Source organism: Scyliorhinus canicula, chromosome 5 (genome assembly GCF_902713615.1).
Source record: "Scyliorhinus canicula chromosome 5, sScyCan1.1, whole genome shotgun sequence".
In the NCBI taxonomy this organism is placed as follows: Eukaryota; Metazoa; Chordata; class Chondrichthyes; order Carcharhiniformes; family Scyliorhinidae; genus Scyliorhinus; species Scyliorhinus canicula.
The window spans coordinates 192434540-192458660 of record NC_052150.1 but is presented as its reverse complement, the minus strand read 5'-3'; the positions used below and the strand labels follow the sequence as shown (position 1 = coordinate 192458660).

The following is a 24121-nucleotide window of genomic DNA, read 5'->3' as shown; positions in this document are numbered from 1 at the left end:
GGCCAGTACGGAAATTGAACCCGCGCTGCTGGAATTGTTCTGCATTGCAAGCCAGCTATTTAGCCCGCTGTGCTAAACCAGCCCCTACTTTGTACCAAAGTTATCAGGTTTTGAAGGTTGCATGACAGGTTGAAGTTCTTTAGACACCTGTTACCTTTTTTAAACAATCTTCCAATATTTCCACTTACAAAGGTTTGCTGAAAGATATGAATTCCGCTGCTGTCACTATGTTTTGTCTTACAGCCACTTATTTCTTTACAATTTGATCAATGTGCGTCTGGACAGTTCTCACTGGGACATAGTTCCATCTCGGCCAGTAAACCCTGCTGTCAGAATGACCTTTTGTCATGTGTGATTCGCACGAGTGCCTATTGAAAGATTATTCCTGAAAACAACAGCCGCCTTCACCTGTCATCTGCACATGCCAGTGTTCAAGTGGGAATCAAAGGAAAGTGGCCTGGGTCACTCTGCGATCCTGGGGACCACAGTGCCTGCTCCCCGGCAGCAGCCAAGGCCTCCCCAGTGACACCGCTGAACACAAGTGCTGCTGGCAGTCCTTGGCCGGCGAGACATCTGCCCCTGGGGTCTTGTTTCCAGGGGTAGATCCGCCGCTGCCCTCACCACTGTCTTTGGTAGGCCGTCCGAAAAAAGGCTGCATGGGTCTCTCATTGGCTCTATAGCCAGCAGGTGAGACTCTTGACGCCTTGTTAGCTTTTATTGGTAGAGGGATTGAGTTTCGGAGCCATGAGGTCATGTTGCAGCTGTACAAAACTCTGGTGCAGCCGCATTTGGAGTATTCCGTGCAGTTCTGGTCGCCGCATTATAGGAAGGATGTGGAAGCATTGGAAAGGGTGCAGAGGAGATTTACCAGGATGTTGCCTGGTATGGAGGGAAGATCTCATGAGGAAAGGCTGAGGGACTTAAGGCTGTTTTCGTTAGAGAGAAGGTTAAGAGGTGACTTAATTGAGGCATACAAGATGATCAGAGGATAGATAGGGTGGACAGTGAGTGCCTTTTTCCTCGGATGGGGATGGCTGGCACGAGGGGACATAGCTTTAAATTGAGGGGAGATAGATATAGGACAGATGTCAGAGGTAGGTTCTTTACTCGGAGTAGTAAGGGCGTGGAATGCCCTGCCTGCAACAGTAGTGGACTCGCCAACATTAAGGGCATTTAAATGGTCATTGGATAAACATATGGCTCATAAGGGAATAGTGTAGATGGGCTTTAGAGTGGTTTCACAGGTCGGCGCAACATCAAGGGCTGAAGGGCCTGTACTGCGCTGTAATGTTCAACAAGATACTGGCCAACGAATGGAAACCTTAAATCGATTCCTTCTTTCCCCAAGAATAGGATTATTAATTGTAAAATGCCTACAGGCACCCTTGAGTGGCACAGGCTCAAGGCTGATAATCTATTATGATCAATGAAATCAGCACAGATAGCAGATTTAACCAGAGATCTTTCTTATCCTTGAGGCTTATTACGAGGGGTGCTCACATTTCTCTTTTCAGGATTATACAATATTATGACACAAGTACGCTGTTGGAAAGCAATACTCTCACAGGGCCAGGTCGACAAACAAACTTTTGGCAAGACTGTCTAAATACAAAAACATTATGCAACACTAATAAGTGACGTGGCACTGCTGGTGAATCACAATGATAGCCGCTCACCTCAAGCTTCTGCGCTCTATCCCTGCTGAGTGGCTCCAGTGGCAAGCTAAGGTTGTTGGCTTCTGCGAGGGAACGAAGGTCGAAGTAATACTTGGCGTAAACACTGGAGGGCACGTTGATGTTGAACTGGAGCAGTTCCAGAAACTGGCGCTCCAGCTCATTCCTGCAGGAGGTAAGGGGAGACCATCAGTAATACTGTGTGAGCGCACACATATGCACACACACCCACAAAGCAGACACACAAACAGCAAGTTATGCTAAACCTATATAAAATACCAGTTCAACCCCAGTTGAAGAAGTGTATCCAATTCTGGGCACCACATAATAGGAAGAATGCGAAGTTCTTAGAGAGAGTGGAGAAGAGGAATACCAGAATGGTTTCTGGGATGAGGGATCAGAGCTATGTTGGGAGGTATGGAGAATGCAGGCAAAAGGAACACTGCACTTTTCTTGAAGTAAACAAAAACATGTTCCCTGGTGCATTCTGCATGGCAATGGCCTGGACCAATTAAAACCAACCTGCCAACCAATCAACATGCTTTTCTCATGCAGTATAAATAGTTGCTCCCCTTGAAACCTGTGTCTGACCTAAAAAGTGCAAGATAAAAAGCATGTCTCTCTTTCAACAATAATAACACAGCACAAGGGGAGAGAGAGCAGCGATAGACCAAAAATCAGCACAAGGAGAGAGACACCAAAACAATACAAGGGAAAAGAACTGGCAGTGAGGCAGGCTAGCAGAGCACCTCCGGAGTGAGAGCAGCAAGACACCTTACACAGCAAGAGAGGACAGAGAGCAGCGAGACGCCATCGGCCAGGGCCAGAGGAGAGGAAGCAGCGAAACACCAATGTAGAGTGGCAGGAGAACGTAGAGCGGCAGGAGAACGTAGAGCGGCAGGAGAGGGGAAACAGCGATACACCAACATAGAGCAGCAGGAGAAAAGGAGCATTGAGACAACATCGTAGAGAGCCTGGGGAGGCGGAGCAGTGCAACACCATCATAGAGCGCCTCGGAAAGGGGAGCAGCAGGACACCATCGTAGGGAGCCTGGGGAGAGGAAGCAGTGAGACACCATCGTAGAGAGCTTGAGGACGGGGAGCAGCAAGGCACCGTAATAGAGAGCCTGGGGAGAGGGAGCAGCGACACCATCGTAGAGAGCCTGGGGAGAGGGAGCACCGAGGTACCATGGTAGAGAGCCTGGGGAGAGGGAGCAGAGACACCATCGTAGAGAGCTTGAGGACGGGAGGCAGCAAAGCACCATAATAGAGAGCCTGGGGAGAGGGAGCAGCGACACCATCGTAGAGCCTGGGGAGACCGAGCAGCGAGGCACCATCATAGAGAGCCTGGGGAGGGGAAACAGCGAGGCACCATCATAGAGAGCCTGGGGAAGGGGAGCAGCGAGGCACCATCAGAGAGCCTGGGGAGGGGGAGCAGCGACACCATCGTAGAGCCTGGGGCGGGGGAGCAGCGAGACACCATCGTAGAGAGCCTGGGGAGAGGGAGCAGCGAGACACCATCATAGAGAGCCTGGGGAGAGGGAGCAGCAAGACAACATGATAGAGCCTGGGGAGAGGGAGCAGAGACACCATCGTAGAGAGCCTGGGGAGAGGGAGCAGCGACACCATCGTAGAGCCTGGGGAGAGGGAGCACCGAGGTACCATGGTAGAGAGACTGGGGAGAGGGAGCAGAGACACCATCGTAGAGCCTGGGGAGAGGGAGCAGAGACACCATCGTAGAGCCTGGGGAGGGGGAGCAGAGACACCATCGTAGACAGCCTGGGGAGAGGGAGCAGAGAGACACCATCGTAGAGCCAGGGGAGACGGAGCAGAGACACCATCGTAGAGCTTGGGGAGAGGGAGCAGAGACACCATCGTAGAGAGCCTGGGGAGAGGGAGCAGTGAGACACCAACGTAGAGCCAGGGGAGAGGGAGCAGTGAGACACCATCGTAGAGAGCCTGGGGAGAGGGAGCAGCGAGAGACCATCACAGAGAGCCTGGGAGAGGGAGCAGTGAGACACCATCATAGAGAGCCTGGGGAGAGGGAGCAGAGAGACACCATCGTAGAGCCTGGGGAGAGGGAGCAGAGACACCATCGTAGAGAGCCTGGGGAGAGGGAGCAACGAGACACCATCGTAGAGCCAGGGGAGAGGTAGCAGAGAGACATCAACGCAGAGAGCCTGGGGAGAGGGAGCAGCAAGAGAACATCATGGAGAGCCTGGGGAGAGGTAGCAGCGAGACATCATGGAGAGCCAGGAGAAGGGTGCAGCAACACACCATCGTAGAGAGCCAGGGGAAAAGGAAGCAGCGAGACACCACCATAGGGGGCAAAGCGAGAGGGGTCAGCGAGAGACCGTAGAGCGCCGGGAGAGAGATAGCAGCGACACATTGTAGATTGCTTGGGGGGGGGGGGGGGGGGGGGGGGGGAGAGGAGAGAGAGAGAGAGAGAGAGAGGAGAGAGAGAGAGAGGGAGAGAGAGAGCAAGACAACATCGTAGAGCGGCGGGGTAGCGAGCAGAGAGACACCATCATAGAGGAGCAGGGGAGAACGAGCAGGGAGACATCATAGTAAAGCACCATTGGAGAGGGAGCAGAGAGACATTGTACGGTGCCAGGGTAGAGGGGGTAGAGAGACATTATAGAGTGTCAGGGAGAGGGAGCAGCAAGTCATCATAGAACAGCGGGGAGAGGGAGCAGCCAAGACACCGTAGAGCGTGGAGAAGAGAGAGCAGCTGGGACTTCATAAGAGCGCCAGGGGGAGGGAGCAGCGAGACATCGTAGAGCGCAGTGGAGAGGGAGCAGCAAGACATTGTAGAGTGCCGGGGGAGGGAGCAGCGAGACATCGTAAAGCGCAGGGGAGAGGGAACAGCAAGACATTGTAGAGTGCCAGGGGGAGGATGCAATGAGTCATCATAGAGCTAGGTCAGTCTGTGGTTCCTGAGTGGATCAACTGCGATCTGAGAAAATCAAAGTGTGATGTCGCAGGAGAACAAGCAAGTGTTTGGTTGGTGTGTATTTTTCTGATTTATCTTCTGAAATCTGGGTAATTTATTAGTTACTGTTAATTTATTAAGTTGTGGTAAATTTTACTAGTTGTCGTAAAGTTTATCCGCAGTTGTGGGGTTTATGAATTATGAATTAATGTATGGCAGCACAGTGGTAATCATTGTTGCTTCACGGCGCCAGGGTCCCAGGTTTGATTCCCGGCTTGGATCACTGGCTATGCGGAGTCTGCACGTTCTCCCAGTGTCTGCATGGGTTTCCTCCGGGTGCTCCAGTTTCCTGCCACAAGTCCCGAAAGACATGTTGTTAGGTAATTTGGACATTCTGAATTCTCCCTCTGTGTACCCGAACAGGCACCGGAATGTGGCGACTGGGGGCTTTTCACAGTAACTTCATTGCAGTGTTAATGTAAGCCTACTTGTGACAATAAAGATTATTATTATTGTTAACAGTAAATGAATTTACGCACAATAGAAATGGCAGGTAAGATGATGTATTGCTTCTGCTTTATGTGAGAGCTGGTGGACGCCAGCATGATTCAAGGCAACCGTATCTGAAATAGAGGTCCATATGGTCAGAGGGATAGACACAGTTCTCTGCTGCCGACAGAAAGAGCCCAGAAGGTAGTGTTGCAGCCTGGTACCAGGGTTCAGGACATCTGCTCAGGGTTGGAAAGGAACTTTCAGTGAGAGGGGAAGGATCCAGTTGTTTTTTAAAATTTATTTATGGCATGTGGACATTGCTGGCTAGACTACTGCCTATCCCCAATTGTCCTCGAGCTGCTGGAGCCCATGTGATGTAGGTACATTCATAATGCTGTTACAGAGGGAGTTCCAGGATTTTGACCCAGTGACAGTGAAGGAATGGCAATATATTATCCAAGTCAGGGTGGTGAGTGGCTTGGAGGGGAATCTCCAGGTAGTGGAGTTCCCATGTATCTGCTGCTCCTGTCCTTCCAGATGGTAGCCGTTGTGGGGCTGGAAGATACTGGGCGGGATTCTCCCAACGGGAGTCTAAGTCTAGACGCCGGAGTAAAAACCGGAGTGTTTTACTCCTGCGTCGGTGCCCTTTCCCAGACCCCTATTCTGGGGCCTCCGTGGGGCTGGCAGGAGCGTGCCGCGATTTGCTGAGGCGGGGCCTCGGAGACCCGGCACCGCGTAAAAGACACGGCATCTTGGGTCCCGCGCATGCGGCAACCAGCGCATGCGCAGTGGCCGTCCTCCCCCAGGCCGCCCCACAAAACAATGGCGCAGGGCTATAACATTGCCGGCTGAGGAAAGGAGGCCCGCCGATAGAGAGTCCCCGATCGCGGGCCAGACCACTTCGGAGCACCCCCACCCCCAAGCATTCCCACAGAGTTCCCGCCGGCAGCGGCCAGGGGTGAATGGTGCCGGTGGGACTTTGTCATGTCGGAGCGGCCGCTCGGCCCATTCGGGCCGGAAAATCGGCGATTCCAGCGGCACGTGGTGCGTCAACGCAAATGGCGCCGATTCTCCGCACCTCGGAGAATCGCTCGCCGGCGTTGGGGCGTCGTGGCGCGGAGAATCACCCCCACTGTCTCAGCAACCTCGGTGAGTTCCTGACAAGCTTCACACAACCCATTCCTGGGAATGAAAGTTACGAAGAAAGGTTTAGCAGGTTGGGAGAGTTTATTGAAATATAGAAGATCCGGAGGATAAGCATTGCAGTTAGAGCACTTCAGAGTTACTGAAGCGTGAAGGAAGTTGAACGGAGCAGAGATGATAGCTGTGTGTATGCATGTCTGTCTGTGCGTGGGTGGGTGCGTGTAATCAATCACAGCCTAGTGAGGGAAATAAATGAATAGTTTGCAGCTCAAGTATCTGATGGGGGTTTAAAACACAGCTGTCTGGGAATTTCTTTCCAGGAATTGCCACGTGGTGCTTCCCGTGTCTGAGCCAGCAGGTGCATTGCCCAGGTGAGTGTTACAACCGTAAAATTTTTCACTGCCTCTATCCAAGAACGGATATACTTGTCATTGAGGGAATGCAAAAAGGTTTACCAGACTGATTCTTGGAATGGCACAATTGTGCTATGAGGAGAAATTGAAGGGTTTGGGAAATTAATCTCTCGAGTTTAGAAAAATGAGAGGTGATATCCAAGGCTTGAAAAGGGAAATGCAGGAAGGATGCTTCCCCTGGTTGGAGTTGACTAGAACCAGAGGACAGTATCAGAATAAGAGATAGGTCATTTAAGACCGAGATGAGGAGAGATTGCTTCACTCAAGGGTGTGGAGAATCTTTGGCATTCTCCACTCCAGAGGGTTGGAGAGCTACCCACTGAATATGTTCAAGTGCGATATAGAACGATAGATTTCTAGATAGGGAACAATGCAGGAAAAAGACATCAAGGTAGGTCAGACATGATCTAGGATGTAGCAGGCTCAAGGAACTGAATAACCTATTCCGGTTCCTATTTTAGGTGTTACTGAAGTAGAGAATATTGTGTGGTTAGTTACGTTCATTCACTGCAGCCGAGTGCACAAGGTCTAACGGCTGTGTTGCTTGCCTGGTGCTAACATTAAGGACATTGACTCAGGACTGGAGAGGAACCTTGGGTGTGAGGTGTGAGGGGAAGGATTCAGTTGCCCTGCTGCGTGTGGAAACCAACGACAGATATCGGGCTAGGAAAGAGGTTCTGCATAGGGAGTATGAGCAGCTAGAGACTAAACTTTAAAAAACTCAGAAAGATGGGGCTGGTTTAGCACAGGGCTAAATCGCTGGCTTTGAAAGCAGACCAAGGCAGGCCAGCAGCACGGTTCACTTCCTGTACCAGCCTCCCCGAACAGGCGCCGGAATGTGGCGACTAGGGGCTTTTCACAGTAACTTCATTTGAAGCACAACATCGAGGGCCGAAGGGCCTGTTCTGTGCTGTACTGTTCTATGTTCTATAAGCCTACTTGTGACAATAAGCGATTTTCATTTCATCCTGGATTATTGCCTGCGCCATGAGCAAAATGCCATGGGGTAAATAAGAGTGTTAAATGCATGGCTAAAGATTGCTGTGGGAGAAATGAGCTTCGATTCATGGGGTACTGGCACCAGGGCAGAGACTGCTGTACTGTTTGGACGGTCTTCACCTGAACCCCCCTGGAACCAGTGTACTGACAAACCGTGTGCCTAGGGCTGTAGAGAGGGCTTTAAACTAAATAGAGAGGAGTGCTCACATGAGGAGAGATTGAAGCTAAAGCAAAAGGAAGAGAAAACAGAGCAGTGTAATAATTAGCAGTCTGACTGGAAGGATCGGAGCGTACAAACACAAGTGCACCTGGAGGCAAGGTCAGGGAAGGGAAAAATGGAAAAAGTTGGCAAGGGTTTCTGGTTATGATCCAGGATCCCTGCTGAAACTCCTAAATGTGTTATCAGAATCAGGCTCAGTGGCGATGGCCCAGTCCACCAGTACAATCTTAGTGCAGGAGGAGGGCTTTGCCAACCATTACTGGTGTGACACAGACAACAATTGAAGGGAGGAAAGTAGTACGGGACAAACTAGGTATAAACAGGAGGACTGGAAGGAAGCAAGGTGAGACAGTCCAAAAGTTACATTCTGAGGTACAGTGATGGGAAAGCTTGAGACTGAAAAATTAAGAGCAGCATTACAGTGCTTCACAATCACCATTGAATGGATTTGAACGAGGCACTCACATGTCTTCCACTGTGATATCTTTAAGGATCTGGCAGTAGTCCACATTCCAAACAGCTTGATCGTCCCATACCTTCGATGCCAGCAGGATAGCCCCCAACACAATCCGTTTCCAGTTGCTAGGGCAGATGTCAATCTCTGCGTAGGTTAACAATCTCTCAAGGTACACCTGAAAGCAGTTCATTAAAAAGGTAAATACTGCAAAATTTTACCGAGAGTTTATCAATTGCTTCTTTCGTCCTTTTCTAATTTGGTGGTGCCATGGTTAGCATTGCTGCCTCACAGCTCCAGGGACCCGGGTTCAATTCCGGCCTCGGGTGACTGTGTGTGATGTTTGCATTTTCTCCCCATGACTGGGTAGATTTCTCCAGGTGCTCCAGTTTCCTCCCACAGCCCAAAGATGTGCAGGTTAGGTGGATTGTCCAGGCTAAATTGTCTCTTAGTGTCCAAAAAAAAGGTTAGATTGGCTACTGGGATAGGGTGGAGGTGTGGTCTCAGGTAGGGTGCTCTTTCAAGGGCCGTGTAGACTCGATGGGCCTCATGGCCTCATTCTGCACTGTAAATTCTATGATTTATCTATTTTTTAATTCATATCTCAGGTTATTTATTGGAAATGGCAATAGACCAGTTATCCAGAAATCCATCTGCATTGTTACTTAATTCAGTAATGAGGTTTAAATTTCAAGATCGCCTCATAGTTGTCCTTTAACATCCAGCAATGATGTTTCACACCAACAGACCTGGTATTGTTTTATTTATAAATTTAGAGTACCCAATTCAATTGTTCAATTAAGGGGCAATTTAGCGTGGCCAATCCACCTACCCTGCACATCTTTTTTGGGTTGTGAGGTCGAAACCCACGCAAACACGGGGAGAATGTACAAACTCCACACGGACAGTGATCGCACCTGGGACCGTGAGGCGGCAATGCTAACAACTGTGCCACCGTGCTGCCCTCGGGCCTGGTATTGCTGCTGGTTGGACTTTTTTTTTTGAAAATCTTTTTACTGGCTTTTCTCATATTTATAAACAGTTGTTGCATAAATAGATTAAATTTTTCTTGCTCGCGCTAATTTACTTTATTTTACAGAGAGGTTTATTTTGTCCTTCATTTAACTATGTACATTTCTTTGCCCTCTGGATCAGTCTATGATTCCCCCCCCCCCATTGTCTTCAGCACCCTTCCTTGTCTCTTGTGGTTTCTCCACCTTCCTTCCGCAGCCCCCCCCCCCCCCCCCCCCCCCCCCCCCCCCCCCCCCCCCGTGCAGTCCTTTGGTTCCTCATCCATCTCTTTCTTTCCAAGCTTACTCCTCGTTGCTGGCAAACACGTTTTGGAACAGGCCAACCAACTGCCCCCAAGTGGTCAGGAAGCCATCCACTGAGCCTCGGATGGCGTACTTAATCTTCTCCAGGTGGAGAAATTCCGAGAGGTCAGCGAGCCAGTCTGCAGCTTTGGATGGTGCTGCCGATCGCCAGCCGAGCAGGATTCTCCAGGGTGCGATTAGGGAAGCGAAAGCAAGGGCATTGCCCCCCTTCCCCATGTGTAACTCTGGCTGCTCCGATACCCCGAAGATTGCCACTATTGGGTATGGCTTCACCCTCACCCCCACAACCTTGGACATTGCCTCGGAGAAGGCTGTCCAGAACCCAGCAAGCCTGGGCAAGCCCAAAACCTCATTAAATTCAATTCAAACTGAGTGAAATTAAGTTTCCCCAACAGCAAGAGGGCCAGTTTAAGTGCCTGAACGTAGGCATCCGATGGCAGGACAGTTGGCCCAATCGTCCAGGCATTCTCTAGGCCCTCCCTGCCTGGGGTCAGGAATGGCCACAAGGCATCTTGTTGAGGGGCTCTCGTAGACTTAGGGAGAACGTGCCGACTCCGCACCGACAGTAACCCAAGCCGGGAATCGAACCTGGGACCGTGGAGCTGTGAAGCAACTGTGCTAAATGCTGTGCTACCTTGCTGCCCCTCAACAGTATTGTACAGATTCTGTACCCTACAGTGCAGAAGACCATTCGGCCCATTGAGTCTGCCCCGGCCCTTTGAAAGAGCATCCCACCTAGGCCTAATCCCCACACCATATCCCCACAGAGGAGCAATTTATCATGGCCAATCCACTTAACCTGCACATCTTTGGGCTGTGGGAGGAAACCGGAGCACCCGGAGGAAACCCAAGCAGACACGAGCAGAAAGTGCAAACTCCACACAGACAGTGACCCGAGGTCCGAATCGAACCCGGGTCTCTGGCACTGAGGTTGCAGTGCTAACCACTGTGCCACCTTGTCCACCCCTGAAACTACTCTAAAATCCCATGGCATTACTTTGGAGAAGAGTTCTCCGCAGTGTACTGGCCAATATTCATCTCTGCACCAGCATCGACAAAAAGGGATTATTAGAACACTGCCTCCTCCAAAACAGCCTGCACTGATTTTTTTTTTTTAAATTTAGATTAGCCAATTAGATTTTCCAATTAAGGGGCAATTTAGCGTGGCCAATCCACCTACTCTGCACATTTTTGGGTTGTGGGGGCGAAACCCACGCAGACACGGGGAGAATGTGCAAACTCCACACGGACAGTGACCCAGAGCCGGGATCGAACCTGGGACCTCAGCGCCGTGAGGCGGTTGTGCTAACCACTAGGCCACCGTGCTGCCCTAGCCTGCACTGATAACGGGGTTGGAGAACTAGCGCACCAGCCAACATTGGAATTTTTGGGAGTTGCTGTGCACAATTTTCCTGCTGCAATTCTTCCTTTATAACAGTGACAATACTTCAAAAGTACTTCATTGGCTGTAAATCGCTTTTGGACATTCTAAAAGTGAAATATAACTACATGTGGTTTCTTATGTGCACCACATGTTCTATTGAAAAGTCCCATGGTGTAATGAGGGAAATTTGCTTGGTTTGAACTTTTCAATGTGACAAGCAATTAGCACTCATGAAAAGTTCCATTAAATAACTCGCTTACCTGCTGCTTTCCAAAGAAATCACATCAAAGATAATTTGTACCGCCTATTTTTGCAACTTCCATTAAAATACAATTTCCTTGATATGGTTACGCAAGTACCCCTATATAGGAAATAGTCAGCACCTTATTTAACAACACAGCCTCTATTAAAAGCAGAGCACCCCTGCACTTTGTTTCTTTTATACCACAGCTAAAGCCTGACCCCCTATATCTATCTTATAGATATCTCTATAACTATTCTATAGATATGTCTATATCTATTCTATAGAACCATTTCATAATCTTAAAAGCCTCTGTTAGATATGTATCGCCACAGTCTCCTACAGTAAAGATTCACAGCTTGTTCAGTCCATGTCAGCTATTGAACAGATCAGTTCTGAACTATATCTTAGAATAAAATAGAAAATGCATTGCAACTGTGAAGAACTGTTGCTTAATATACAAATCAAAGATTTCAGACAATTACAATGCAACAAAATGTCGAATTAAAAGCCTAGTGACAACTGTGAAATCATTGGTGATTGTTGCAGAAACCCATCAGGTTCACTAATGTCCTTTTGGGAAGAAAATCTGCCATCGTTGCCTGGTCTGGCCTACACATGACTCCAGACCTACAGCAATGTGTGGTTGACTCTCAATGCCCTCTGAAATGGCCCAGCAAGCCACTCAGTTCAAGGGCAATTAGGGATGGGCAATAAATGCTGGCCCCAGCCAGCGACGCCCACATCCCATGAATGAATATTAAAAAAAAGATAGCATGCAGCGTTAGCCATGTAATTGCTGCTGTGAGGAACTGGTACTGGAACAAGAATAAATAAGAGTTCACTATACAAGTGAAGCAATTCTGTCAGATTAGGACCATAAAAATCTCTTGGGCTCAGCTGCTTAAAGTGGCACTTCAGTCCAATAATGAGAGACTGCTGCATTGCTGAAGGTGTTATGTACTCAGAGTTTTACTGCTGCATAAATCATGGTTATTATGGTTAATGGTACCACCTACCCCTTGCTGCAGCTTGCTAAAATGTTGGTCATTCCCCAAGTAAATCAAACGGTACCTGTAACTAATTGGCAACTGCATTTTGTGTGCAGCAACCTGTTGCACTTAGTTGATTTTTGAAATATCCCTGTCACAGGCTTAGTTTTCGAAAGGTCAACTGCCTCATGAATAAAATATTAAAAATTACAAGTGAACGGAGACAAAAAGATTTGCTTCCCCCTGGAGAATGCAAATGGAAGTTATGAGCAATTAGACTGGACCTTGAAATTAGAGAGACAGACATTCTGCAATCTCTTTCTGTGTACTGGCTAAAAGACCACTTAACTAGATTGCATATAAGGAGTAAAAAATAATTAATGAAGAGGGAATGTCGAGTTTACTCACCATTAGGAATGGCAAATACTTCTCTTTAGTTAAGTCCCAGGTACTTAATAAAAAATAGTAAACAATTTGTCTGACGAGCGTCCATTTTATTCCACAGTGTCCTGTGAAACTGAATTTCAGCCGCAGGCCATCATGTTTTCTGCAGGGGGAGTACTGAAACTCCAGAAATACTCCAGGGAAAGCACAATGGAGTCACAGGAGTAAATGGGGACTCACCACAACCCAGTACATCCATTCAACTAAAGTAAAAGTGCCATACTCCCAAATGACCATAGACTGCTTTCCCTTTGAGGGGGAGAGCTGACTGATGGCGATTTAACCCGAGGATCACCACACCTCAGGCGAGGGGCAAGGTTGAGAAGGCAGAGCCTTCATGAATAACCTCAGCCGATACAAGAATTGAACCTGCTCTGCTGGCCTTGTTCTCCATCAGGAACCAGCTGTCCAGCCAACTAAGCTAAACCGGCCCCTTATTTAGCTGCTAAAAAAGAGAATGCTAAAAAAAGAGAACAGAAATAGAGGGAAACAATGCATTTAATTGGTACTTTGAATTACATATTGGGGTGCTCTGAAGCACTTCACATTCAATGGATTACCTTTTTTATTTTTGGAAGTCCAGTCATTATTCTTAGGTAAGAAACTTTGGCAGCCAAATTGCATACAGTGAGATCCCAGAGACAGAAAACAGATGAACAACTGATGTGCTCAGAGTCATACAGTACCAAAGAGGCTCTTAGGCCCATCAAGCCTGCACCAACAATAAACAGGTTTGCTGACTATACGACCATAGTGGGCCGGATATCAAATAACAACAAGTCAGAATACAGGAGGGAGATAGAGAACCTAGTGGAATGGTGTAGAGACAACAATCTCTCCCTCAATGCCAGCAAAACTAAAGAGCTGGTCATTGACTTCAGGAAGCAAAGTACTGTACACACCCCTGTCAGCATCAACGGGACCGAGGTGGAGATGGTTAGCATTTTCAAATTCCTAGGGGTGCACATCTCCAAAAATCTGTCCTGGTCCACCCACGTCGATGCTACCACCAAGAAAGCACAACAGCGCCTATACTTCCTCAGGAAACTAGGAAATTTGGCATGTCCACATTCACCCGTACCAACTTTTACAGATGCACCCTAGAAAGCATCCTATCGGGCTGCATCACAGCCTGGTATGGCAACTGCTCGGCCCAGGACCGCAAGAAACTTCAGAGAGTCGTGAACACCACCCAGTCCATCACACGAATCTGCCTCCCATCCATCGACTCCATCTACACCTCCTGCTGCCTGAGGAAAGCGGGCAGCATAATCAAAGATCCCTCCCACCTGGCTTACTCACTCTTCCAACTTCTTCCATCGATCAGGAGATTCAGAAGTCTGAGAACACGCACGAACAGACTCAAAAACAGCTTCTTCCCCACTGTCACCAGACTCCTAAATGACCCTCTTATGGACTGACCTCATTAACACTACACCCTGTATGCTTCATCCGATGCCAGTGCTTATGTAGTTATATTTTATATCTTGTGTTGCCCTATAGGGGCTGGTTTAGCTCACAAGGCTAAATCGCTGGCGTTTAAAGCAGACCAAGCAGGCCAGCAGCACGGTTCGATTCCCGTACCAGCCTCCCCGGACAGGCGCCGGAATGTGGCGACCAGTGGCTTTTCACAGTAACTTCATTGAAGCGATTTTCATTTTCATTTTTCATATGTACTTTGACCTTTATCTTTACTAATACTTTTTTTACATGGTTTGGTGTCAAATTATATATGATTACGCTCCTGTGAAGTTTCATTGAATCAGATGCAAGTTGTTGTTAAAGTGCCACTTTAGATTATGAGCTCAAATCAAAAGTAAGGCTTGAACCCACAATCTTCTCAGTCAGAGGCAAGTATGACAGAAACCAAGGCAAACTGAGACAAGTTGAGGAGTCATGTAATATTCGTACAAAACAAATAAATAAATAAACACGATGGACTGAATTTTACAGGGCGCCTTGTTTCCCACTCGCCCAATTAAAAGTCAGTCAGGAGTCATCAAAAGGCCAGCTGACTGTTGTCATTTTATTCTCGACGGGGCGTTACTTGGTTCAGGCCACAATTTCCAGACTCCCGCAGTATCAGTGAGGTCCAGGCTACTGGAAGGGAGTGAGCTGTGGTCGGGGTTAGGACCTCAACATGCCTACGGGGCAGACACGATGCCCAATGCTGCCACCACCACTTATAAAATGGAACAGACAGGTCAGGATGGGCAGAAAGGCCACATGCTGTATTTTATAAAGACACCCACCCCCCCTCCCTCCTTCAAACCCGCCAGTGGGGGAACGCAAGATCCAGCCCAGTATCTAGGTCCTGGCTGAGAGGCAAATGCTGACCAACACAACGTGCACAATTCTCCTCCTGCATTACACCCGGCGCATCACCCGATATTCCCAGAGAATAACGGGAAAGCTCCTAAACGGGTTCGTGCCTGGCGCCAAACAGAGAATAATGGTCTCATTCCGCAGCACCCGGCGTTATCTGGTTGATGGCCTCGCTGGGCGTAAACAAGCTGAGCTGATTTAAATGAGCATTTAAATGTGCTTATCCTATTCCAAGCTGGAATCCTGCAGCTCTCGGGATTCTCCAACCCACTGGTGCAGTGGGAGGCTGTTGGGAATCACTACTGGTTCCCAAGAATGACGGCCAGGCGGGATGACGACTCTGGGGGCCCTGAGGCCATTGGGTGGTCAGGTACAGGGCAGTAGGCTTTACTCCATGGCAAAGCCAAGGGTCCAGCTGGAATGAGCAGTGCCAGGGTGACATGGGTCGCTTCGAGGGATGGTGCCTGAATGGGGCCTCGCAATGGGGGTTGTGGGTGGGGGTGGGGTCTTTAGGTCCTTTTCTTTACCGACTGGAATCTCCCCAGCTCCAAAACCACTGACTGGGTAGATTGCAATTTAATTGCACCAGAACAGCCAGCGGGATTCTCAGCAGTTTTCCAACCCAAAATGAGTAATTTTTTGGGAGAATTCCGTCATACTGATTCACTGATTATAAAGATTCTTATTAAGCTGTTAGCTAGTTCTACTCTCATATCGTAATTAACAGCAGTTTGATTTCATTTTGCATGTTGGTTATGGAATCATGAACATTGCAAATCTAATGTATGAGATAGCAATCCAAACATAAGAAGAAATATATATATTTTATAATAATGGAGAATGTCTCAAAGAATCTTGGGCAATCCTACAAACTTCAAACACTAGTACCTCAGCAGATGGTTCCTGCCTGACCCACTCACCATCAGTCTGGCCCCATTTTCACAAGGGCACCATTTTAAAAGGATTTTTGGAGGCTTCAATTCAACTTATACGCTACGATTTCCACTAACTATGCATGCGCAGACAATAGAATTTGCTGTCCAACTTACTGCATAATAAGGTTAATCAAAGATACCCCCACCATCCTTTTCTACTGCAAATTCTGGGTCAATATATTTAGTAGCAGTCATAAAATCCACAACAGGAAAAACCTCAAATTATCAGAGAGTGAAAAGACAGCTTAGACTGAACTGCTTTGCACAGAAGATGCTGTGTGTGTAGAATGGACAGCCAAAAAGGGGTTGGGGGTCATTGCATCAACAAATTGGATGGGTCGTCAAGAGTGCACAGTGAAATATCTAACAAGAGTTGTACGAGAGGACATTAACATTTCATAGGCATTGAAATTGGCTGGATGGACAACGATGCATATTAATTTGGTTTTAACAAGATAATCAAATGAGGGGTGGAGAGGCCTGAATAGCTGGTTAGATTTTTGCCCCATCCTCAAAAATGCTATCTAACAAGGCCTGAAAAATTGAGAGATAATGCTTGGGTTACAAAATAAAGAAAACTATGTTTTGGCTGCACATATTTGATTAATTCTACTTTAAAAGTATTGAAAGGGGACATTTTTCTTAGAGAATATGTAGAGCACATCCTTTAGGGTGGCGAAGGCAATTCTCCACTCAAAGACACGCCAGCCGTTTTCCATCTTTTTTTTTTATAAATTTAGATTACCCAATTATTTTTTCCAATTAAGGGGCAATTTAGCGGGGCCAATCCACCTACTCTGCACATTTTTGGGTTGTGGGGGCGAAACCCACGCAGACACGGGGAGAATGTGCAAACTCCACACGGACAGTGACCCAGAGCCGGGATCGAACCTGGGACCTCAGCGCCGTGAGGCGGTTGTGCTAACCACTAGGCCACCGTGCTGCCCTGTTTTCCATCTTTTATGAGAAAATGCTGATAAAATGGATTCCAAAAATCATTCAGCACCTGCATTCTTTTGCCCAGTGACATCTGTCACATTCCCCAGATAGTTCCTGCAGTTTACTCAGTAACTCTATCACATGCAGCATCCACAGACATATGCCCTATTTTAACTGAGTGTGTTAAAAGACACAACTCTCAATTCATCTCGATATCTGGCAACTTGTTCTAAAAATAGAACTGGCTGCCTGATGGAAAAATATCCCTCAAAGTAATTGAATGCAGTTTATAAAGCTCTTAATTGTTTTCTGGGCAGCAAACAACGAGCAAAGATTTGTGAGGTATGCCTGTTTTTCAGACACTGAAGAAAATATGCTCCAAATAGATAATTGGAATGTCAAAACTTGGCCCAATTCTGGCCGATGAAGATTTCAAACAGTCTGCCCCTTCCAAGGGGTTTCCAGCACAGAGCTCGGCGAGAGCTGGACAGAATCTGCTGAACAGAGTTGCTTGCGGAACAGGGTGACAATGAGAATTTGTTAAGAGTGAAAGTTTGTTGCAGAGGGAGGAAGGATGTGCCGAATCATTTAAACCAAGGGCCAACAATAAATTGTAAAAGTAAACAGTACAAGCATATGAACAATCAGAGTAATTAATTAGGTCTAAGAGGACCAAACAAAAATGAACCAAGTGGAAAGCATCAACATTAAACTGAACTCAATTGCACTGAAGAAACATCTGAGATAGATTAATAATAAATAGGAATATGGGGATATTAAATACATTTATATATTGTAAAAACATATAAAAATATAACACATATATGGATATTTAAGCAAAATTATGGGATAGCCGAGACCTGTTGCCTGCAACTTCGGTAACATGTGGGAAGTCCAAAACACTATCTGTCCTGGATAACCATATGCACAAGAAGTGCCTCGAGTTGTCCAAACCCAAGCTCAGGGTTTCTGAGCTTGAAGAGCAGCAGGAGTCACTGTTGACATATCAAAGGCTGAGAAGATCTTGGTCCACTGCAACTACGGAGAGTTCAGGAGGATATTAAGTGGATGGCCATTTGGAAAGGTAGGAGGACGCAGGCAGTATGGGACTCTTCTAGTGTTGTGGCACACGAGAGAGAGAGAAAATGAGAGAGAGAGAGAGAGAGAGAGAAAACGAGAGAGAGAAAACGAGAGAGAGAAAACGAGAGAAAGAAAACGAGAGAGAGAGAAAACGAGAGAGAGAGAAAACGAGAGAGAGAGAGAAAGAGAGAAAACGAGAGAGAGAGAGAAAGAGAGAAAACGAGAGAGAGAGAGAGAGAAAGAGGGAAAACGAGAGAGAGAGAGAGAAAGAGAGAAAACGAGAGAGAGAGAAAAAACGAGAGAGAGCGAAAAAACGAGAGAGAAAGAGAGAGAGAAAACGAGAGATAAAGAGAGAGAGAAAACAAGAGAAGTTTGAAGCATATCCAAATCAGGAGATAAACTGCACAGAGAAAGACAAAAAAGTGTGCAAGTGTAGTTGCCGCAGGGAATTTAGTAGTAAGCAGGGTTGACAGCTAGTTCTACAACTACCGACATGTGTTTCACTTGATGTGTTGCTTCCCTGGTGTTAGGGTAAAGGATATCACTGACCCGTGTAGAATGTTTCTCACGGGAAATAGAAACAGCCAAAAGTCACAATTCATATTGGAACCAGTGACTTAGGCAGGAAAAAGGCCCAACAAATAATGTTTGAAGAGTTAGGGGACAAGTTAAAGAGCAGGAACTCAAAGGGTAGCAGTCTCTGAATTACTCGCAATGCCACATCAATGCATGGGGAACCAGGTCTCGGGCAGGAGAGACCTCTGGACAAGTTGTAGCAACTCAACAGGGCTCGAACCAATGTCCTAGTGGGGAGCTAAATTAATGCTCATGGGTGGGGAGGGGGGGGTTTATTCTAATCTATACAATCATATAAAAGTTGTAACACAGGGAGGCCATTCAACCCATCAAAACCATGGCAGCTCTCTGCAAGAGCAACTCAGCTAGATCCACTTCCCTGTAAGTCCATCATGATTTTTAATATCTCCAACAAATCTCTTATCAGCCGTCTCTTCGATAAACAGAACCCCAGTTTCTCCAATCTCTCCATGAAATTAAACATAGAACATAGAAAAATACAGCACAGAACAGGCCCTTCGGCCCACGATGTTGAAGTCTGTCATCTCTGGATTTATTCTTGTGAATCTTTTCCGAATGTACTCTATAGCCTTCACATCCTCTCTAAAATTAATTAGGCATAATACTCCAGTTGAGGCACAACCAACATGTTATAAAATGTTAAAAGGACTTCCGGTGGCGGCTATGAAGGAGTAAGTCGCACATTTGGTGGCTCTCCCTTGGGTCGGACTTTTTGACCTTTCCCCCCGATTTTTTACCGGACTGGATTTGAAAAGTCGATGACAGGCAATTGTGTACTGGATTCCCACATCGGTGCATGGAGAGGAGGACTAGAAGTGCTTGCAACGGTAGAAACAGACGGACAGAGAGGCTTGGGCTGAAGCTGCACCGGGAGTAAGCATGGCGGAGGACCGGACCTCTGGCTTGTCGACCCAGCGGTCAACGGAGCAGCTGATGCAGGAGGGCTTCGCCAAGCAGAAGCAGAACAGCTTGGACCTGATTAAAGGGGCAATGGTGTGGCTGGAGCTTAGATCGGATACGCAAGATCGGGCGATCCAGAAGGTAGAGAAGGCGCTGGCTGAGCAGGAGGAACATCAAACTGCGGCTGAGTTGGAGGTGGGGTTGCTGAGAGACCAACAGAAAAGGCTCCTGGAGAAGGTGAAGGACCGAGAGAACATGTCCCACCGGCAGAACTTGAGAATCGTTGGGTTCCCAGAGGAGTCCGAACGAGCGGACACTGGGGCATACATCGCAGGCATGTTTGAGAGGCTGCTGGGGGATGGGGCATTCCCCCGACCCTTGGAGGTGGACAGGGCTCACAGAGCGCTCGCGAGGAAGCCTTGAATGGTAAACCTCTCCCCCCTCTTCTCTCTCTCTCTCCCCCCCTCCCCCCCGCCTTTGTTCAACTAGGGTTTTTCTGTTCTCTGTCGGGCAATTAAGTTGGGATTGTTTTTCATTTGAATATGTATGTATGAGCGGGGGTGGAGAGGGAACAATAGGTGGGAGAATGTCTGGCGCCAGGGCCACCAAGCTAGCTGGGCGGGCAAGCTCACGGAAGCGTAATGAGAGGTGAGTAGATATTAGGCTTATCAAAGGGGGTGATTTATTTTGTGCTGTTACTGGGGCGGGGGGTAAATGTTCTGCTAACGAGGGATTAACTTTTGGTGAGGTAGGGAGAAGAGGTCAAGGCAGAGGCTGCCTGGGGGCAGGCCGGTGGAGGCGTGGGGCACAGGCAGGCAACTGGCCCAAGAGAGGAATGGCTGATCCGGCGGGGGGGGGGGGGGGAGAGATGAGCCCCCCAAACTAGACTGATCACCTGGAATGCGAGAGGGCGGTCAAGAAGGCACGTGCGATTGTGCATTTGAGAGGACTGAAGGCGGACGTGGTAATGCTGCAGGAAACGCACCTTACAGTAGCTGACCAGATTAGATTGAGGAAAGGTCGGGTCGGAAAGGTTTTTCCACTCGGGACTGGACTCGAAGACTACTAGCGGGGTCGCGATCCTGATCAACAAGCGAGTCGTGTTTGAGGCAAGAAGAATAGTTTTGGATGTGGGAGGCCGCGACATTATGGTCAGTGGGAAATTGGAGGGGGTGCAGGTGGTACTAGTAAATGTGTATGCTCCAAATTGGGACGATGTGAAGTTTATAAAGAGGATGCTGGGGAAGATACCAGACCTGGATTCGCACAAGCTGGTCATGGGAGGGGACTTCAACACAGTTATTGACCCTGGTTTAGACTGGTCAAGATCAAAAACGGGCAAGGTGCCAGCAATGGTGAAGGAGTGAAAAGGGTTCATGGAGCAGATTGGGGGTGGACCCATGGAGATTTGGGCAGCCAAGAGTGAAGGAGTTCTCCTTCTACTCACACGTGCATAAAGTGTACTCCCGGATTTATTTCTTTTGAGCAGGGCTCTACTGACAGGGGTGGTGGACATAGGGTACTCAGCGATCTCAATCTCAGACCATGCCCCGCACTGGGTTGACCTGCAGCTTAGTAAAGACAGTAACCAACACCCGCACTGGAGGTTAGCACAGTAAGAAGTCTTACAACACCAGGTTAAAGTCCAACAGGTTTGTTTCAAACACGAGCTTTTGGAGCACTGCTCCTTCCTCAGGTGAATGGAGAGGTATGTTCCAGAAACATTTATATAGACAAAATCAGAGATGCCAGACAATGCTTGGAATGCGAGCATTTGCGGGTAATCAAATCATTACAGATCCAGAGATGGGGGTAATCCCAGGTTAAAGAGGTGTGAATTGTCTCAAGCCAGGACAGTTGGTAGGATTTTGCAAGTCCAGGCCAGTCCAACTCCGGCATCTCCACATCACACACTGGAGGTTAGACGTGGGACTTTTAGCGGACAAGGTGGTGTGCGGGCAGTTGAGGAAATGTATTCAGAACTACCTGGAGGTCAATGACACGGGAGGAAATTTCAGCAGCGGTGGTCTGGGAGGCACTGAAGGCGATGGTTAGAGGTTACAGGCCCATAGGGAGAAGGTGGACAGGGCAGAGACGGACCGACTGATAAAGGAGATACTACAGGTCAACAGGTATGCGGAGACCTCAGAGGCAGGGCTTTCAAGGGAACGGCGGAGGCTACAGGCGGAGTTCGGCTTGTTAACCACAGGGAGGGCGGTGGAGCAGCTGAGAAAGGCGAGGGGGCGATTTATGAGCATGGAGAGTAGGCCAGCAGAATGCTTGCACAGAGAGTGGGGCAGCCAGGGAGATAGGAAAAGTAAAGGAGGGAGATGGAACCTGGTGGGAGACTCAGCAGGGGTGAATAAGGCGTTTAAGGAGTTTTACAGTAGGCTGTATGGGTCGGAACTCCCATCTGGGCCGGAGGGTATGAAGATCTTCCTAGGGGGGCTGAATTTCCCGAAGGTGGACGGGGAGTTGGTAGAAGGGCTGGGGGCCCCAATCTTGATCGAAGAGATAGCGAAGGGGCTGAAGGTCATGTGGTCGGGTAAAGCCCCAGGGCCGGATGGGTACCCTGCGGAGTTCTATAAAAGTTCTCTGGGATATTGGGGCCGCTGTTGATGAGGGCATTCAATGAGGCAAAGGGGAGAGGGGTGCTTCCCCTGACGATGTCACAGGCCACGATCTCGCTGATCCTGAAGCGGAACAAGGATCCGGAGCTGTATGGGTCTTACAGGCCGATATCCCTTTTGAATGTGGATGCCAAACTGCTGGCCAACATTTTGTCCTCTAGGATTGAAGACTGTGTTCCGGACGTGATTGGGGAGGAACAGACGGGGTTCGTTAAGGAAAGGCTGTTGGTGACCAATGTAAGAAGGTTGCTAAATGCCCCCAGAAGGTAGGGAGGTAGTGGTAGTGGTCGCAATGGACGCAGAGAAGGCTTTTGATCGAGTAGATTGGGAATATCTGTGGGAGGTACGGGGAGGTTCGGATTTCGGCTGCGCTTTATTGACTGGGTCAGGTTGCTGAATCAGGCTCCTGTGGGGAGCGTACGGATGAATAGGACAACATCGGACTATTTAAGGCTACATCGGGGAACGAGACAGGGATGCCCCCTCTCCCCACTGTTGTTCGCGTTAGCTATAGAGCCATTGGCGACCTGCACCTGTATGTATCGGACCCAGTAGAGGGGATGGATTCTGGGGAAATTTGGCCAGTTTTCTGGGTACAAACAAAATATGGGGAAAAGCAAGATGTTTGCGATCTAGGCAAGGGGACAGGAGAGGCGACTGGGGTAACTGCTGTTTCAAGTGGTAGGGGTGTGCTTTAGGTATCTAGGCATCCAAGTGGCGCGGGAATGGGAACGGTTACACAAACTTAATCTGGCCCGACTAGCAGACCAAATGAAGGACGATTTCCGAAGGTGGGATGCGCTCCCGTTCTCATTAGCTGGCACTGCCAAACTTCAATAACTACTACTGGATGACGGATATAGCCATGATCAGGAAGTGGGTGATCAGGAAGTGGGTGGTGGGGGAGAGATGTCATGGGAGCGTATGGAGGTGGCCTCACTCAAGGGCACCAGCTTGGGGGCGTTGATAACGGCGCCTCTGCCATTCCCACCAGCCTGGTACTCCACCAGCCCCATGGTGGTGGCGGCCCTGAGAGTCTGGGGGCAATGGAGGAGGCATGTGGGACCGGAGGGAGCATCAGTCTGGTCTCCAATTTGTAATAATCACCGGTTTTCCCCGGGAAGGATGGACGGGAGGTTTCGGAGATGGCAGAGGGCTGGAATTGTAAGGATGGGGGATATGTTTATAGAGGGGAGCATTCATAGCTTGAGGGCGTTGGAGGAGAAATTTGGATTGGCGAGAGGAAACTAATTCAGGTACCTGCAGGTGCGGGACTTCCTACGTGGCAGGTCTCAACCTTCCCACTCCTACCATCATGGGGAAAACAGGATAGGGTAGTGTGGGTGGGAGAAGGGAAGGTCTCTGACATCTATAAGGAACTCACGGGGTCAGAGGACACACAGACTTAGGAGCTGAAGCGCAAGTGGGAAGAGGAGTTAGGAGGACAGATAGAGGATGGTCTCTGGGCGGATGCTTTGAGTAGAGTTAACACGTCCACAACATGCACCAGGCTCAGCTTGATACAGTTTCAGGTCGTTCACCGGGCTCACATGACAGTGGCCCGGATGAGCAGGTTCTGTGGGGTAGAAGATAGGTGCGCCGGGGGGGGGGGGCAGTGAACCAAGTCCACATGTTTTGGACATGCCCAAAGCTCAGGAGATTCTGACAGGGGTTTGCAGATGTCATGTCCACGGTGTTAAAAACAAGGGTGTCACCCAGTCCGGAGGTGGCGATGTTCGGGGTGTCGGAAGATCCGGGAATCCAGGAGGAGACAGAGTCAGACGTTCTGGCCTTTGCTTCCCTGGCAGCCCGGAGACGGATACTATTAGCTTGGAGGAACTCAAAGCCCCAGAAGTCAGAGACCTGGCTATCGGACATGGCGAGCTTTCTCTGTTTGGAGAAAATCAAGTTCGCCTTGAGAGGGTCGCCGTTAGGGTTCGCCCGGAGGTGGCGGGGGGTTTAGCTTAAAGTAGGGGGTTAATAAAGTTGGGACCT

The 24121-nt window shown here is 48.7% G+C and overlaps 1 protein-coding gene across 2 annotated transcripts in view; it reads right to left on the bottom strand.

Moving 5' to 3' along the window:
• Window positions 1-24121, bottom strand: part of ccny (cyclin Y) — a 122347-nt gene that overhangs the window by 8445 nt on the left and 89781 nt on the right. For both annotated transcript variants that reach the window (XM_038798304.1, XM_038798305.1), the window contains 2 exons: window positions 8337-8503; window positions 1677-1839 (listed from right to left, as the gene is read on the bottom strand). In XM_038798304.1, coding sequence (XP_038654232.1) covers window positions 1677-1839; window positions 8337-8503 — 330 coding nt within the window. The remainder of the gene's footprint in view (window positions 1-1676; window positions 1840-8336; window positions 8504-24121) is intronic.